Source organism: Camelina sativa, chromosome 1, assembly GCF_000633955.1.
Source record: "Camelina sativa cultivar DH55 chromosome 1, Cs, whole genome shotgun sequence".
NCBI classification, from domain to species: domain Eukaryota; kingdom Viridiplantae; phylum Streptophyta; class Magnoliopsida; order Brassicales; family Brassicaceae; genus Camelina; species Camelina sativa.
Genome location: NC_025685.1, coordinates 10039007 through 10058073, shown reverse-complemented (window position 1 = coordinate 10058073; position 19067 = coordinate 10039007). Strand labels below are relative to the sequence as shown.

The 19067-nt window shown below is 36.2% G+C and overlaps 2 protein-coding genes and 1 pseudogene across 2 annotated transcripts; 1 reads left to right on the top strand and 2 right to left on the bottom strand.

Annotated features, from left to right (window-relative positions):
* On the bottom strand, positions 390-7473 carry LOC104786362. The gene is made up of 12 exons (XM_010511755.1): positions 6926-7473; positions 5984-6210; positions 5475-5533; positions 5089-5163; positions 4614-4957; positions 4452-4520; positions 4257-4342; positions 1850-3931; positions 1687-1764; positions 1478-1589; positions 853-903; positions 390-731 (listed from the first exon to the last, which is right to left on the bottom strand). Exons 1-12 carry the CDS (start codon positions 7304-7306, stop codon positions 681-683), a joined length of 3615 nt encoding a protein of 1204 aa, XP_010510057.1. The 5' UTR covers positions 7307-7473; the 3' UTR covers positions 390-680.
* Positions 7850-11785, top strand: LOC104706101 (annotated as a pseudogene).
* On the bottom strand, positions 14454-15618 carry LOC104786355 (dof zinc finger protein DOF3.1). The gene has a single exon (XM_010511742.1). It carries the CDS (start codon positions 15400-15402, stop codon positions 14800-14802), a length of 603 nt encoding a protein of 200 aa, XP_010510044.1. The 5' UTR covers positions 15403-15618; the 3' UTR covers positions 14454-14799.

Sequence of the window (19067 nt, the reverse complement as noted above, 5' to 3'; positions counted from 1 at the left end):
TCTCACCACCTCTGAAACTTCTCATCGGAGCATCATAAAGAGGGACGCACGGCATCTCCATTCGGTTTTAATTTGTGGTTAAGGAGAATCTTGTATTTTTATCCGCTTGTGTGGTTTTCTTGTCTCAGATTTGTTTTAATTTATCAAAGGTTTAGGTTTTGTTTGTCTTAAATTTTGAGTTCTAGATCTTGATCCTGGAAGTAATTGATTGGATGTAATGTATCTCAGGTTTTTTCTCCTTTGTTTTCACCTCTTTTGGTCTTAGTCTCCCGGAGTAAGTTTGTAATTTCTTTCTCTTGTGAAATATCAATGAAATCCTTCAGACGAAAAAAAAAAAGGATATAGTGGTACCATGGTAGCCTTTACATGTTTCAAAGGTAAACAAAACAGAGCCAGAAGAATCTACATTGATCTTTGATTCCCATGTACATATTAGTTTATCGAGTGACCCAGCTAAAACCCAACTGCAACAAATTTTTAGTAAAAAAAACCCCATAAAATCTACCAAAGGTCCTCCCTAAGCACAGCTCACACAAAATTGGGCCTATGAATCATTTCTAATTTCACAAGAAACGAAAAACAACGCTAAGTTTTTCAACAACAAGATGACTCCGAATGAGGGGAATATCAACCACCTCTGAGTACTATGTGTGATCCAGAGAGTTTTGGTTTCAGCTCCATCAATCTTTTCCATGAGATGATGCGTAATCTCTCATTCTTTGTTTCAGTTGCTGCAAGAGGTAACCATAGTTTGTTGTTAATACCAGTACAAGCATAAGAATCCAAAGGAAGATGATTAAAAGTTTAAAACCAAATAACTGTGCTTTTTAGGGGGAGAGTTTTCTAACTCACCTTCAGTTCTTCGTGGAGAACAACAAATACTTTCTTCAAATGTTTGTGTCTCTGCAGATTGTGTGACAGATAACATATATAAGTATAAGTCATGTATAATGTGCAATCAAAACAGGGGGGAAACGCTCAAGTATGAGTCAACACCAAGTATGGGAAAAAAAAAAACACTCGCATGCTTGGATCGGTAAATAAAATGCAAAAAAAAACTCGCATGACTCCCTTTCAACATATTCACTACTTCTCACTTTCCTATTCCTACGCTTTATGTTTTCCATTACTTTGTCATGAAGATCAATCTAGGTATACACAAGTGGACATGTTTCCTACCCCAATTCAATTAAACCCATTACCTTATGCCATAAAATTTGTCTTTCACATTTTCCCAAATCTTACACAAGCAAACAATTTTATCATTCATCATCCTCTTTGAATGAGAGGTTTGTCTCCAAATTTCATTCTACATCAAAAAATTTACATGATGCTGGAAATTCATCTGGTGCCAAGAAAACTTCAGTAAATAAGTTGAGTTCTATCTTCAAAGATATATTTAGAAAAGTTTCATAATTTAGTAACACAAAATATAGAAATAAATACGTAGCAAGTGGTTAGAGAGATAGAAAATTACCTCCCCATATCTGCAATAAGATTCCTTTATCTGCTCCACAATTTTGTTATATCTCTCTACATCCCTTCCTTTTGCAAACCCAAGGTCTTGGCCCAACTTTTGAAACTCATTTCTGAGAAAAATGGAAATATAAATATATATATTTATATATAAAGCTGAAAATCTGGGACAACATAAATGATCAGAGTTATGAAACCAACTCTAGCTACCTGTGGTTCTCTAATATCTTGTTAACGGAGCAGTAGATATCATATTTTTCCGTATACTCCTGCACATAGGCTTTATACCTGAAATATAAAAACATTATTATCTACTCAAAAATGTAATATAAAATTATTAGAATTCCAAACATTAAAGTTTCATTTTACTCACTGCAAATGATCACTAATTGGTCCCTTAAGCTCAGGAGAAGCTTTCTCGTATTTCAAATAAGAAGAGTCTTCTTCATCGAAAGATGTCATTCGCTTCTCCCGGACAACACTGTCACCTGGTATTGAAGTTGCATCTTTATGCCCATTGATAGAATTTGAAATTGAGATAGACGCATGTCGTTTGCTCTCCCTTGATGAGCGGGATGTGGATGCTCGTTTGGAGCCATGCTTTGTAACAGGCGTTTTTTTGTTTGTCTCTCCATAACCTTCCACACTGCTTCCTACTCTTGCTCTACTATCTTTTTGTCTTGATTTATATGCTGCATCCTCTAAATTTTTATTCTGTGAGCCAATTTCAGTATCTGTGCCTGTAAGGTTCTGCCCATGTGACTGCAAAGCCCACTTTTGGGATCTTTCTGAATCTTCGACAACGTGTCCGGGCAATTCTTTGATACCGTTGATAGCATGTGGAGGAGCTGACTTTTTTGAGTCAGATTTTTTGGACCTCCGTTTATCCGAGTCAATACCCAATTTCTCGGAAGTGTTTGGTTTTGATATTGACTGCCTAAACGAAGTTTTCTCTTCGAGTGGCTTCAATGCTGTATCTTCGCCAAATGGCTCAGGGAGCTCACCCAACTCCAATTCCGAAACTTGTTTTTGGAGGACTGATCCGTTTCCCTTAGGTAATTTCTCCACATGCATCCTCTGGCTATCTAAGGGAGAAGAACCTATGCCTAAGCCTGAAACGGTCTTGGGATCCTTGTCACTTCCATCCAGTTCACCGTGTTTTCTATCAGATATCTCGGTAGGTAATGAAGGTCGAATGGCTGACTCACCATCTCTTTTATTCCTTGGAAACTTATTTTTCAAATGAACATCATCTCTTTGATTGTCCCTCAAGGCCTTTCCTGACCGACTAGAAGGCAACTCATGCGGGAAATGGCCCCCTTCATCAGATTTACGAACATTTCCTAAGGCATCAGAATGTTTGTTTGATTTACCTGAACTATCAACAGGCTTCATTTGACCATGTCTATTCGACTTTTCATTAAATGATTTCTGAGATCCTCTAAGTGAATCTATCGTCTGACTGGCAGAAGAGTTGCGAAGTTCTGCATCATACTTGACCTCTGAACGCTGTGAATCTTTACCTATGGCAGGTAACTGATTGCAGCTCTGGGATTTTATTTTTTTCTCCCGTGCTGATGTCTGACTGTTGTGCTCAAAATCAAGGGCTTTATGGTCCTGGTCTTTTGCCAGTCTCTCGGAGATGTCAGGTTTGTCATTTTTAAAGTTATCCTTTGTTGTATTCTCTGTGTCATCAAACAGCTGACCAATAAAATTTTGGCGCTCTCGCAGCTTGTCATGATCAGATGCAAAATGTTCCTGCCCTGAAATGCTAACTTCTTCATTTGCAGTGGGACTGGCACCAGTTGTTGTTTCCGTTCTCCAATTATTATCAGAGATTTTTTTTCTGTCAGCTTCAGAACCATGACCCTCATCTGAACTGTTCCCCTCGACATCAACTGCATCAGACCCATGACCATCAATATCAACTGCATCAGAATCATGACCGTCAATGTCGACAGCATCAGAATCATGACCCTCGATTTCAACAGCACTAGCACCATGACCTGGGAGATTAATTGCACCTCGTTCAGCGGATTGTATTGTCAGTAGAGGCTCTTCGCTCATGATATCCACGTCCTCATCAGAACCGTCCTTACTGTTAGAAGAAGCCTCACTGTCACTACTGCTCCCACTGTCACTTCCAGCGGCACTTTTACTGTCACTCCCACTGTCACTGTTATCACTATCACTGTCACTATCACTAGAGCTACGAGCCTGGCCTTCTCTATTGTCAGATCCTTTTTCTTCATGAAAAATACCAGGTGAATGATGCTCAATGTCAACATTTTCCTGCATGCTCAACTGCTCGGCTAGATGCACAGGTAAACAGTCTAGTGAACCTTCTCCGTTTCGCTCGGACACAGAAAATTTCTCCATGTTATTTTCCCCTGGAACAGGTAACCGATCGCGATTGCACTCAGTGATTGGTAGCACTTGCTGGTGTTCAGGTGAGCTGAAGAAAAAAAAATTGTACTAAGACCAGATACGGCAATGAGGAGAAAAAGACATAAGTAAAAGTATAGAGAATGCATATGGTGTGGTTGATAGCTTCTTGAGTTCATTCCATATTAAATAAGATAATAACTTCAGCAAATTAACATAGACTCCTAAAGCTTTAGCTAGAGTTCATTCTGCACTAAAGAAGCAATGTTGCATGACAATATTCTTTTTGTATAATAGACATTATCCTCATGCACCTACTTAATTTTCTAAACCACATTTTATAACAGAGTGTTTAACTGCAGTGATAATTCAAATATCGTTTAAGGTACACATACCTTCCACTATCAGGTGAGCGTTTTTTATAGCTTCCTAACTCTGCTTCTGGTTTTAAGAAATACCTTGGAGCTTGGAAAGTTGCGATCTGGTTATCAACAACAATTAGGGACACAATAATACATACTGCGCCTCAAGAAACCACACAAACTCACATATTATTTAAAAAAAACCACACCAAAGATTTCATGACTTACTTTTTTCAAAATTAGCTCAATCTTCTTTGCGGCATTAGGGATTCTATTTCCAACCGCTTTTTCTAAAGCCTATAGAAATGAAAAGAGTGTGGCATCAACATGGAGGAAACACGTACTAGAAATGAAAATAGCCATATATCTGGGGTTTCATCCATGTATTACCTTCAAACTCATTGGAGCCTCTTTTAGGATATCAACCAGCAGTGTCTGCAAGTCAATTTCTTTATTAACATTGGTTGCTTGGCACCCGGATGTGTCCCTTAATGCATTATTTTTCCAGGTTGATGGTTCTTTTTCGCTAGCAAGCATGTTCTCTCTGCCCTTTGTCTGGCCTGGTGTGACATTCTCGTTAGCTGCATGAGTTTTAGCAATATTCCCAATCTCATATGAAGGCGCGGTATTGTATTGATTAACAGGAGACGGTCCCGGTGAAGCTGATAGCCTATTTTTCATAGCAGGGGTAGAAACCCCTGGTTTGAAAGAAGGCTTTGGACCTCCGATTGGAACTGCCATATATTACAAAAAGTAAAAATATTGTGGTATTAAAAAGACAGCAAGGGAACATAATAGAACCCAACAGTATTTGAAACCCTAATGTGTTACCACAAGCTCGTTGCAAAAAAAAATTTCTATATACCTGGAGGTGGATCAACTTTCCGCTTCTTAGGCGGAGGTTCCTTCTTCTGTTTATTAGGCATTCTCCATGGACTTCCTGAAAGCACAGGGAATATGTTACAATATTATTGGTTATACCCAAACATTATCACATGCTAGATAATCAAAGTTTTTGAACCCAAAAGAGAAGAAAACCTGACCACGCAGTAAAACTTAAGAGCATGGGTTTCAATTTCAAACAAGAATGGCTATCTACGCTCATGTTCTTAAACCACCGAGTTTGAAAGGAAAAGGGAAAATGTGGAAGTACAAACAAGGTCTAACAACAATAACATATTAGCAGCTCAAAATTCAAAGATAGATAGATGCTTTTTAAACGGATACCAGATGATAGAATGAAAAAGTTACCTTCAGCAAGAGCTAACTGCTTCTTTAATGATGGATTCCCAGGATCTAAAACAATTGCCCTGTCATAAGAAAAAATGTAAGGGTTTATTAAGGCACAACCACTTTGATGAGAATAAAGTTATGGACACAAAAAGCATTACAAAGTAAAAAATTTCTGTGAGTCTGAGTTTTACAAAACAGCTCAACATACCCAAGATGAAAAAATGTATGAGTAAGCTAGAAGAAAAACCCATTTAAGCCATAACTAACTCAGAACGTAAGTAGAGACTGACATCCACACAAGCGTAGCTACACTAAGATGAACAATGTGTATGCCGATACTTTGTTCACAGCTCCACCAAAGGTTCTATGCTATCGTGCCAAGACCCATAAAAAGACTACCCTACCCATTGAAGACTGCAAAACCAGAAAAAACTAAGAGAGCAGACACTTTTGCAGCTAAAGGATAGACTATGCTAAAAACTTATAGATATTGAGATGCAACCAAAATGTCTGATTAGAACTTGTACTTGCGTGATTTGGCTCTCTGTTCAGCTTCAACTGAGCGCATCTTCATATGGCTTGTGGTTGACTCATCTAGAGTTCGCTGGACGTTCAATTTTCGCCAAGCACATCCAGCCTCAATCAGCAAACCATTTCCATCTTCATCACTTTGATGTTCTTCATATATATCACATAAATCACCACGCTCCCCAGACCAAGTAAATTTGAACTCCTTTCCACCAACATTAATTATCTGTTCATATCGAGATCAAGAACAGTTTGACGGTGTCAAATTCAAACGGTTAAACAAAAACCCATTAGGACATCTGAAGGAAAGACATAGTAACCAAAAAGAAAAAAGAAAAACAGATGCAGTGGGAGATAAATTACAAAAAGGTATGCAGAAGGACGGTGATATATTCAATTGACAACCAGTCTTATTGGCAAAACCACGGCTATACAAAGAAAGCAAATCGACAGTAGGATAAAGAGACCATAGAAGCAGCAATTCAATTAGTAAACCAACATACCATACAATACATGCTCAACCAGCAAGTCAATGTCTACCTAGAATGGACCAAGGAATTAATGAGATATTAAGTAGCAATGGAATCTTTGTAAACATATATATCTATGCAACACAAATTCTTCTCCAAGGCCATAGTTAGATAGCAACAGCTACACAGATGCCAGAATCTAGTGGTTTCGTGTCCAATACTACAGTACCATCTAGTTTCTCTAGGACCTGTTTTCACCAATTTCAATAATCTAGGGTAATTTTACTGAAAGGAATTGCCAATATATGTTCGATGGCACAACCCTAAAACGAAGTATAAACTACCAAAGCAAGCAAATTCAAGATTCACCCCAACGAAAGAGTGCAACTAGCTTGAAGCGAAGCAATTCAACTCAAATCTAAAGAAATCTCCCCTATCTCTAAATTTCAAAATTGAGTAGAAGAAACTCACATTCCCAGTGCTATTGTTAGGAAACGCATCGAACTTGATCTTAGCAGCTCCACCTTGTGCCTCAACACGCTTGATCTCCTCCACCAAATCAGGAGTTAACCGTATAATCATCCCAAAAGCGGGAGGGCTCTCCCTAGGAACAATACTAAACGTTTCCTCAACCGCAGGAACCGACGTAGCCGCCTTAACGACGCTTGTAGTATTATTATTACGCTGGCGTGGAGCGGCGGAGCCACCAACACCAACAGAAGACATCCTCCCGACGGGGGAAGGATGTCGGTTACTAGGAGGAGGGAATGAATTACGGTTACGAGACGGTCCCCCGCCACCGCCACCGCCTCCACCTCTACCACCACCACGCTTCGACGATCCTCCGTGCATCTTCCCGGTCAAAATTGCGCCGCTGTCACTGCAATTTCGTTACAACCATGTATTGGCGCATATGTGTATTGTTAGAGATTGAACTGATTGAGACGCGCGAGCAAGAGGAATAGAGAAAGAGAGAGAAGAGAAACGATGATTAGAAGAGAGAGAGAGGGGACCCAAGAGGCTTCTTCTGTTCCTTCTTCTTCTTCCTCCTCTTCCTCTTCTTTTTTTTTTTTCCTTTTAATTTTAATTTATTTTTATGTTTAATAAAAACGCCGCCGTATTGGGCTTTAGGTCTGATGTGTTTATGAAGCGAAGAAGGTGATAAAAACCTGACCCGACTTCTTGAGCTTTTGCTTTCGTGAATCGATGGTATTGTTGATGCTTTTTTGTTAATCCTCTGCAAATATAAGAATTAACAAAAAAGTTACATTACCATTCATCATAAATCGATGGTATTGTTGATTTAAGAATCGCTAGTCTCGACATATATATATATATATATATATATATATAACATGTGGCTTGATTTTTCGTGTTCAGCCTGTTACAGTGTAAATGACTGTTCTTGGTGTGTTTTGAGTTTGTTACAGTATCTAAGGTTGGCTTGTATTTTACAATGTATCTTCCTTGATATGATTTATGATGAATGGTAATGTAACTTTGTTGTGAATTTTTGTATACAGTCAGTGTGAAGTGGCAAAAGAAGGTGTTTGAGGGTATTGAGATTGATACTAGCCAGCCTCCTTATGTTTTCATGGCTCAGTTGTATGATTTGATTGGAGTACCTGGATAAAGGTGGACTTTTGAAGCTAATTTCATTCAACACCCTGCTGCGTGTTTTGTAATTTTGGTAATGTGTTCCTCAATTTGTTTTGCTGATGATGAGTTACCGCATTGTTCTTTTTAGATGTTGCAGGATGATGCAGATTGGTCCACGTTGGGACTGAAAAATGTAATTTTTCTCGAATTCGATTGGTGACGTTTCCCTGAATTGATTATGATTTCATACTCTTTTTTGAGGTGCATACATACTAAATTTTTCATTAGTTCTTCACTTTAGGATAAAAAAATTGATGATGATGGGAACTGCAGATGAAATAAAGGAAGGCTCTAGAGAAAGGTCCTGTTTTTATGGAGGATCTTCCTGAAGAAGAGCAGGTGATAAGTTGTATGATGCTTGTGTGTTTCCTGTGGTTTTGGTAGTTGGTAATAAGCTGTATGGTGCTTGGACCCTAATCAGTGCACCTTCATGACAGTTCATGGGGAAAAGAAAAGGCATTTTTTTCTTTCTGAAAATGTGAAATCTGGTGGTGGCTTTTTTTAATCTTTTAGAAGTTTTGGCTTCATATGGACTGACGAATATTACAAATTGGTTTCAGGGTTACATTGCTGGCCTAGTCAACACCTGCTACATGAACTCAACGATGCAGTGTTTAAATTATGTCCCAGAGTTGAAATCTGAATTATCCAAGTGAGTCTATATCTTAATCTTTCTGTTTTAATTAAAGAAACTCATATATCTCACTTATGATATGCATTGCCCCTATCTCGTGTGATTAAAATATGTTTCTTGATCGTTTCCCACAATTACCAATCTGCCCGAACCAAGGCTTTGGATCAAACTTCTCACATGCTCGCAGTTGCAACACGTGGTGAGCTTGATAAAAGTGTCAAGGCTGTTGCACCTATGCCGTTCAGGACGGGTATTTCATGTTCATGTATGCTTAATAATAGTTGTGGTTTTTTTTTACTTATTCTTGGTAGTTCTCATCGTTTGTTTCCAAATTTCTCATCATTAGATTTGGGTGTTTAAATTTACCCTCATACCAACTTTTGGTCTTGATGCAGGTGTTACAGAAAAAATATCCCAGTTTGCTCAGTTGCATAATGGAAATCACATGCAACAAGGTTTGCTGCTTTTTTTAAACTCGGTTGCATTATGTTTTTAACCTTCCAGTTTTTAAATCATGAAACCTTGTAAACGTGTGACAGGATGCTGAAGAATGTTGGACACAAATGTTGTACACTCTTTCGCAGTCCCTAAAACCACCATCGCCTAGCGAAGATCCTGAATGCTGTGAAGGCTCTTTTTGGTCTCCACCTTTTGAGCAGGTGACAGTACAAATTTGAAACAGATGCTCTCTTCTATGCTAATATATTTTAGATCTTTCCTCTTTAAGCTTGGTCTCATAGATATGTAAACCACCTTGCAGTATCGATAAACAGAGAGCAATACTTGAATACCTTTGCCTACTGCTTTTCATTCAGCTAATGTATACCTTTGAGTATACAGTTGAGATGCTTGAAATTGTACAAAACTTTTGTTGCAATTGTTGGAGTGCATCGGTATGTGTGTGTGTGCGCATTATGTATGCATGGATGTATGTATGTTGTTTAAGGCCCGCGCAACAAGGCAATATATATGACATTTTTACTGCTGTACAGGTACATTTGAAACCTAGAAATGTGAATCCCTGGAAAGTGTTTGTCTCTCTTTCCGTGCGTAGGAGGAATGTTATGTCTCTTAAACAATCTATTACTGTTGCTGTAGGTTGCATTGCCAAGAAAGTAGCGAAGAAAGCTCAGAGACAGAATCTGTATTTTCTCTGAAATGTCACATATCACATGATTTGAACCACTTGCATGAAAGACTAAAACATGTGAGTAATTTTTATCAATCCATTGAAGATTTTTGTTTCGGTTTAAAGAGATATATCATGGTTATGTGGAAGATCTTCCGACGTTCTTACTCAGACATATGTCTTTTGTCCTTGAGAAAAAGAAGTCTCAAACTTGTGATGCATTATCTTGGACTCAGATTCTTGATTTATAATATCGTGCAGCCTTGTATGTTGTAATTGTTTGATACTTGTCTTAGAATAGTCCGTGTGTAGAAACTTTAGGCCAACTTTGTTGGATTTCCCATGTGCACTATCTCACAGACGGTTCATATGATAAAGAGTTACAATTCTTCTAGCTTGCTGTAGGGACTGAAAGGAGAACTTGAAAAATCATCTCCTGCTCTGGGTCGTATAGTTTCATTGCCAAGGTGATAAGTCCCTGCTTACTATTTGTGTCATGTACTTGCTTATTGGTTCCGTGCAATCCTATTGTGACAGGCTTTATAACCAAAACATCTTCCAGAGGAAAAACTTCTCAAGCCTCTAACTTAATGATACTTTACACTCCGTTTTCTTCTGACTTGGAGTTTCTTAAACTGTTATTACTGATCTTGAACGTACTTGACTGTTCAGTTTGTGAGATTCTTCTGGAAATGGGAGAGTAATCAGAAAGCAAAAATTATCCGGGTATGGTAGCTTTCTAATTTGTATACTAACGAGAACTCAGATGCACAACATTTTTAATGATAGTGTCAACGTTATTGGTCTTTGAAGAAAGTAGATTATCCGTTGGAGTTGGATATATATGACCCTTGTACGGAGGATCTTAGAAAGAAACTGGAAGCTCCTCGCCAGGTATACACAGCCATTCTTTTTGTAGTCTTATTATCTGAAGTGGTTGACCAAATCAACTGACAGCTGTTTCTTCCAGAAACTGAGAGATATTGAAGGTCAAAAGCTTCGTCTGCAAGCCAGTGCAAAGAGCAGCTCAAAGGGTGATGTGAAAATGACTAATGCTGAGGTACAATATGTATATATATATATGCTTATTAACACTGCCCTCAATACAATTTTCTAAGATCTTTGCTCTATATATCTCTCCAGGGATCATCAAACGGAAGTGGCGAATCATCAACCAGTGACCAACAGGGAGGTATATTCTCTAAGAACCGGTTGTCAACATCTTTCTTGTCTAGCTTGGAATGCGCTGTATAGTCTATATGTTTGGTTCAATAGGTTCTCCGTCTCACATGACCAGGATTTATGACCTGGTCTCGGTGTTGACTGTTGACCCACAAAGGAAGAAGCGCAGACTCTGGGATGGGTCAAGCAAGAGAGTGGTTAGTTCCATTGAAAAAAACAACCAAAATGACTTTATTGTTACTCTAAACCCCACACACGTTTGTGTCATTTAAAACTTGGTGAACACCTTTACACATGTTTTTACAGGTAAGTGGGTTCAATAGGACGATGCTAACACGAGCCTTCAACGCGAATAGGATATCACTAAACTCTTTGGGGAAGGTGATTGGCATATTGCATACATCGTAATGTACAAAGCCCGTCTCATTTCCCTATGTAATTCTCGTATCTTCTCTTTTATCTCAGTTCTTGAAACATTTAGATCGTTTTAAGCTTTAAAGAACTAAAAGAACATGTGTGTGTTTTCCAAAAAAAATTTCTACAGAGGTCCCAATCTGGATATCGCGAATCCACCAATAGATATGTTATAAGAGATAATAATAATGAGAAGGAAAAAAATTGGATTTGATTGAGATGTCACATGTAGAACAGTTGAGATGAATAGGACCAGTTTCAGTTTGTCGAAATTTATCAATCACGGATCAAGGTCAACAAAGAACAATTCAAAATCAACTTGTTTGACAACAACAACAACAACAACAACAAAAAATAGTTTTTATTTGTCAATGCTTCTATGGATTCTGATAACAGTAAAGAAATAAAAATTGGAGAAAAGGCAAAACATGAATTGAGCAGAACACAGCCCTTACAAGACATGTGGAATTGGTTACATGTAATAAGTAATAAGGAGTGGACCATTACCAAAAACAGTCTATCAAAGTTTATGAAACAGTGAGCCTATCATAAGAGGAATTTTCAGAGATGATAGCTTTAACACATATAGTTAAACACTGTCAATTCAACTTTAAACCAATATTGATTCTTCATTTCAATTCATTTCCCTTAATTAGTCTTCAAGAAGTGGACCATTATTGAAAATTCGGTATCTTAGCGCTATCTAGTATCTCTATAGCCTCCCCACATGGACCACCATTTAATTTGCCAGCCACTTTTCATTTTGACATTTTTTTTATTATATAGATTTGCTTACATTAAAAATTATCTCTATTCGAAACTTGATTTTCATAGTATGGGTTGTGAGCCATCTACATCCATTATTACATTTGCACTACACTAAGATTTGATCTTTTATATCCAAATATATTAAGTATAAAAAAATACAGTTACTTTTGATTAATCAGCGCCTAAAAATTCTTGTAGAGTTTTGATTGGACATGGTCCGCAAAACATGCCTTGGTGCATTTCATCTTAAGAGTTTTGATTGGACATTGCATGCAAATCACGCCTTTGGTGCATTCCACTCACAATTTAAGAAAAACAAAATTTTGTGAACTTCCAAACTTATCCCAAAAAATAAATGAGAATAAAATTACACACAAAAAAAAAAGAAGGAATGCAACTTGTTGTGCTTTGTCTCCCCGGTGAAATACAAGTATCTCAATTTGGAAGAGCTAAATTTTGTTAGCACATTGGATCTCTCGTGTATCTCTATCTATCTTTTCATTTCCAAAACAATTTTATCGAACCACTCACTACAACCCAAAAGCCAAAAGCTTTCTGATGTATATGTTGAGGTAAACGATCTTATTATATATGAATAAATAAGATAATGCATATAAACATATAACAAACAAGATGTCACTTATAATTAATCAACCGATATGAGAATAATTTAACTAGTACATAATCGATGTAGAATGTTTGTGTGATATTGTTCTCCGATGTAGAACAATCGTGCGTACAACTTAAAGTAATAGCTATTAGCTTGTTAATAAGAACAACTTAGTGATTCAATTAATCTGAAGTGTTCTATCAGTGCCGGCTTAGATACGGGGACAAGAGGTGCGATCGCCTCGAATTCATAGATTAAGGAGGCAAATAATGTAAGATTAAGAGGCACAAAAAAAGAAATAATGTAAGGGGTACAAAAAAGAAATAATGCAAGATAAAAGAGGCAAAAACAAAATTTGTAACACAAAAATAATTCATTAAAATATGTTTTAACGATTTATTTTTACGAGTCAATAACCAAAAAGACTCTTTATGTTATATAATTATCTCAACTTACTCTAATGCAGAAGGAAAATAAATTTTTATAATCTTATCAAGTGTTTATATATTATCAAAATGAAATCCATATTTTTTTTAACATATAACCGAGGTTAAAAAAAAAAATTGGTCTTTCATTCAAAAAAAAATTACCCAGAGCCCCCTAAACACCTTGAGCCGGCACTGTGTTCTATAAATACTAATTCAATCATTTGCATGTATTAGTATTGTATATTAACCATCTCAAAACTAACCCAAATTTTCTTCAGTTCACGTCGATCAAACATTTTGTGATCACAACAAACTTCCGCCACCACACTTAATTAGAGCGAAAACGACCTAAAACCTGATGATGTGGAGTATCTACTTAACCGTGAGAGAACCATAGACACCTCTACGATATTCTCCACAAAAACCAAACATAGAGCCCACTCGTCTTGTGAATGCCATTCCACGGTTCTCCAAACTCTAAAAGACTAATTAGTAATATATATTTAAGAATTTTATACATCTGATAATTAAATTAGAACGAGAAAAAAAAAAGAAAAAAAAATCAGTATTGCATTGCCATTGCGCATGCATAAATCTAAAAATGGTCCCAAAACAAAATATAAAATATCATAGGTGAAACTACTTTTATATTATGTACATATAATATAACTTTGTTTTTTTCTTAACGACTTATACTTTTGTCTTCTCTTTCTAAAATAATTTGACACAATTAAAACCTTTTCATCACTATTATATGCAAATTATGACATAACGCCATCTAACATTTAAACCCAAGAAAAAAAAACGATGACTACTAACTAGTAGGTAGTCAATATCATGGTTCTGAGACGTAAGTGGGTATATATACAAAAAAATGTAATTGATTAATTAAAATCTGTCACATGCCTTAAGAATGTGAATGAATATCTTTTTGCTGATCTATGTCGGTTCATGCATAATTAATTATATCCTAATCTATACGATTACACGAACCTAGTTTTGTTTTCAAACTTACTACTTACTACTTACTAGTTCCTTGTCTGATAAAGTAATGAAATAAGAGATACGGTACGTAATCAAATAAAAAAGTTCGTCGGCGAGATACCTCACGATTTCAACCTAAAATAATGATATGGACAAAACTTTCATTTTTGTCACATCATGAATTTTGTGGATGAGGAAATAAGTAGTAAAATACTACTAACAGTCTAATAAAATACTTTACAAGTCTTTTTCTAGTATTCTACTAACATTCTATAAAATACGTTTTAAAAAGGAAAAAAAGAAAAAAAACAGAGAATTTTCATCAAATCAGAGTTTTCTCACTCTATTACACAAGATTAAACAGAACCGAATTATATATAAAAATAGTAAGAGAGAGTGGTAAGGAGGAATAATAATGTTACCAAAATGACATAAACATGGAACTGTTCACTGTCTACGTGATGACTCTTCTCTGACTGAGTCATCTAAAATCATGTAATTTACCAAAACACCTCTCTCGCTCTTGTTTTGTTCCGTTCAGTTTTTCTCCAGTCTGTTCATAGCAAGATCGGTCCATGGGTTATTATTACTACCTGGTTCGGACCTCCTCAAACCCAAACCCATACCCATACCAGGATGATCCCAACCGGACCCGTCAAGCATGATCCCTCCTCCAAGACCAAGCTGCATATTAGAAGCCAAAAGCGAGCTGAAGCTCCCACCAATGTCCATACCTTTCACGTCTTGGTCACCGATCGGGAACCCGTAAAGCATCCGGGTCGGATCCAACTCGGGGTTTTGTTGATTACGTGGATCAAGATCCGGATCCGGGTTTTTAGTTTTCTTGTTTGTGTTGGAAGAAGGAGGAGAAGAAGAAGAGGAAGAAGTGGTGGATCGTTTGGTAGCGTTCTTGCGAGAACCACCACCGACGGGGACGTTACGTAGAGCTCCTCCTTTAGTCCAGTAACGACGGCAGTTTTTGCAAAAGTGACGAGGCTGCGACAGGTTATAGTTGTTGTAGTAACAGAATTTGGTGTTTTGTGAGTCACAGCGTGGACACTTTAGCTGTTCTTGCTCTGCAAATTGTGGTTGTTGTTGTTTTGCCATCATCGTTTGGTAATAAGCTGCTGGATCCTGCATTTTTCCTTCTCTTCTTTGATGATCTTTTCGTGTTTCTTGAAAAATTTATCAAACAATCAAGAAAACAAAAAAAAGATTTTGATAGAGTAATTAATTGTGGTTCTTATCGCATATATAAGACAAAAAAAATTGAGAGAGAGAGAGAGAAGAAGGAAGGAAGAGGAAGAGAGTGTTGGGTTTAAAGTCTAAACGACAAGACAAGTTTGTGAGCTGTGGTGTGTGTGACCAGTCTTATAGGGCAACCCAAAATTACAAGATTAATGTTATCCTACGTAATCTTCCTTCTTCTTATTTATCTTTTTAATTTTTATGTATTATATTATTTATGTGATTATTAATTTTTGTAATTAGAAGACAAGAGGATGGTGTTGAAATTTTTTTTTTCAATTCACTTGTTGACTTCTTTAACTAATAGTACTATTATCATAGAGTTGTTTTGTTTGATGTCATTTTGTCGGAACGATTATATAAAGAGTATATAAAACGGAAGTATTAATATTTACTTTTATATGTCTAATTAATTCGAAGAATTGTTTGAGTTAGTAAGAATTGTTTGAGTTACTTTTACAAATGTAGAAAAATCAAAGTTGTGAGCATTATGGTTAAAAAAAACTTTGAACAAATCGAGGGGTAATAACTTTTTCCAACATATTTGGATACGCCTGTCTTTGTGCCAAGATGGTTTTGTTTGGCTTCTTATGTTTAGACAAATATCGATTCTACGTATCTTTTTGTTTTCTATTATTTGTACTTTACTTTAACCCGAATACAAACACAATTACCTTTTTTCTTTCAAGAACAAAAGTCTCACTAGCTAGTGACTCTCAATTAACTCTATAGTAATTAAACCGATGGAATAAAATCCATAAGAGATCAAAATTTTTGGTTTGTCAAAGTGTTTTCTATTAGCAACAAAGTTGAGCAAGGGGAATTAAATCACCGAAGGAGCAAATGACCACATTCTAACAAATAGTAACATTTTACATACGTTCGAATATTTTGCTTAGAAGAGAATTCCCATTTTAATTCTTAATTATATAAACTTGCCGACAAAAAAAATAGAATTCTGAATTAATCAAAAAACCTAACCAAAGAAGACGTCAAACAAAAGACAACCAAAAACGTCAGAAAAGAGTTGTTCTCTCCCGAAGCCCCGCCCATTTCCCATGAGTTTTTCTTATCCATGCACAAGCCCTACACGTAGACTTCCATTTTTGTTTTTATAATCAAATAAGAAATATTAGAAGTAATCAAACTAGTCTTCTTTATACATAATCAAATTTGCATTAAATAAGCATCATCTAGTGGTTTATTACATAATTAGCTAGCTAAAAAGATTGAAAATAATTATATAAAAAAAGGCACCGATCGAGTTCATCATTTCCACAACCCACTCTGGCTCANCAATCAAGAAAACAAAAAAAAGATTTTGATAGAGTAATTAATTGTGGTTCTTATCGCATATATAAGACAAAAAAAATTGAGAGAGAGAGAGAGAAGAAGGAAGGAAGAGGAAGAGAGTGTTGGGTTTAAAGTCTAAACGACAAGACAAGTTTGTGAGCTGTGGTGTGTGTGACCAGTCTTATAGGGCAACCCAAAATTACAAGATTAATGTTATCCTACGTAATCTTCCTTCTTCTTATTTATCTTTTTAATTTTTATGTATTATATTATTTATGTGATTATTAATTTTTGTAATTAGAAGACAAGAGGATGGTGTTGAAATTTTTTTTTTCAATTCACTTGTTGACTTCTTTAACTAATAGTACTATTATCATAGAGTTGTTTTGTTTGATGTCATTTTGTCGGAACGATTATATAAAGAGTATATAAAACGGAAGTATTAATATTTACTTTTATATGTCTAATTAATTCGAAGAATTGTTTGAGTTAGTAAGAATTGTTTGAGTTACTTTTACAAATGTAGAAAAATCAAAGTTGTGAGCATTATGGTTAAAAAAAACTTTGAACAAATCGAGGGGTAATAACTTTTTCCAACATATTTGGATACGCCTGTCTTTGTGCCAAGATGGTTTTGTTTGGCTTCTTATGTTTAGACAAATATCGATTCTACGTATCTTTTTGTTTTCTATTATTTGTACTTTACTTTAACCCGAATACAAACACAATTACCTTTTTTCTTTCAAGAACAAAAGTCTCACTAGCTAGTGACTCTCAATTAACTCTATAGTAATTAAACCGATGGAATAAAATCCATAAGAGATCAAAATTTTTGGTTTGTCAAAGTGTTTTCTATTAGCAACAAAGTTGAGCAAGGGGAATTAAATCACCGAAGGAGCAAATGACCACATTCTAACAAATAGTAACATTTTACATACGTTCGAATATTTTGCTTAGAAGAGAATTCCCATTTTAATTCTTAATTATATAAACTTGCCGACAAAAAAAATAGAATTCTGAATTAATCAAAAAACCTAACCAAAGAAGACGTCAAACAAAAGACAACCAAAAACGTCAGAAAAGAGTTGTTCTCTCCCGAAGCCCCGCCCATTTCCCATGAGTTTTTCTTATCCATGCACAAGCCCTACACGTAGACTTCCATTTTTGTTTTTATAATCAAATAAGAAATATTAGAAGTAATCAAACTAGTCTTCTTTATACATAATCAAATTTGCATTAAATAAGCATCATCTAGTGGTTTATTACATAATTAGCTAGCTAAAAAGATTGAAAATAATTATATAAAAAAAGGCACCGATCGAGTTCATCATTTCCACAACCCACTCTGGCTCAAGAATAAGTGTAGACAAATAGTAGTTAGCGTTCTTGTGAAGCAAGTATGTATGTGGTGCACTCGATGACGATGAGAGATATTACACTCGAATATTTGAATCGTGGACGTCGAGATTTGGAATAGAATCGGAGCCGTCCGTGTGTCGATGGATACAGAATTAAGGATATTGTCGTCGCGTTAAGCTGCCGTAAGAGCTGACCATTTGGCGTTCGTGTGTTCTGTTTTCCCAACACGTGGGGACTAACACTCCACTTTCCTTTGTCATTCCCATCATCGCGTCATTTCTACGGCTACGATTTGTGGCTGCGCTTCGACGCATGGACGGTTTAGATTTCATGTGGCCCCTTGAGAATATTTTTTTTTTCACAACCAAATCGTATTGGAGCATAAAGCTTAGCTACGAGACACTTGTTTCATTATCAAAAACAAAGCAAATAGTTTGTTACTCGTTCTTTAACGTGAAACATGGTGAAAGCATGTATATGAGAAAAGAGTTCGTACCCAAATACTAACATATAAAACATGGAGATATAGTACTAATCTTTAAATAGTTTTCAAGAATATTCCAAAATAAACAACTGTCACAAGTCATGTAAGAGAGAAAGCTACAATCACGATTTTGCTTATACATAATCGGATTCCCTTTTCTGGTTCTTGTTCCAACATTTTTAACAGAACACAAGTAAAAAAAGATTCTAAAACTTAAGAGAAAATGGCGGATTTTACGTGGTTGGAATGAAGAAAAGAGTATCATGACCAGTGGTTGCTATTTCCTCCCGCGGAAAAAAAAAAGTCGTTAAGGATGATACAAAGAGAGTATAGTTTTTAGCTGTGTGAGATGAAGATGCTGATGATGGATGTTATATAAAGCATTCTCTGATCCTTCGGTTTCACAAGTGCCAAAGCTTCT

Bases quoted from the DNA above. Each gene is read 5' to 3' on its own strand.
- LOC104786355 (XM_010511742.1), bottom strand. From the start codon at position 15,402: ATGCAGGATCCAGCAGCTTATTACCAAACGATGATGGCAAAACAACAA.
- LOC104786362 (XM_010511755.1), bottom strand. From the start codon at position 7,306: ATGCACGGAGGATCGTCGAAGCGTGGTGGTGGTAGAGGTGGAGGCGGT. The intron at 4,343-4,451 runs GTAAGTCATGAA...GTTGATAACCAG, and splicing joins TTGAGCTAATTTTGAAAAAA to ATCGCAACTTTCCAAGCTCC. The intron at 3,932-4,256 runs GTATGTGTACCT...TTTTTTCTTCAG, and splicing joins CGCTCACCTGATAGTGGAAG to CTCACCTGAACACCAGCAAG.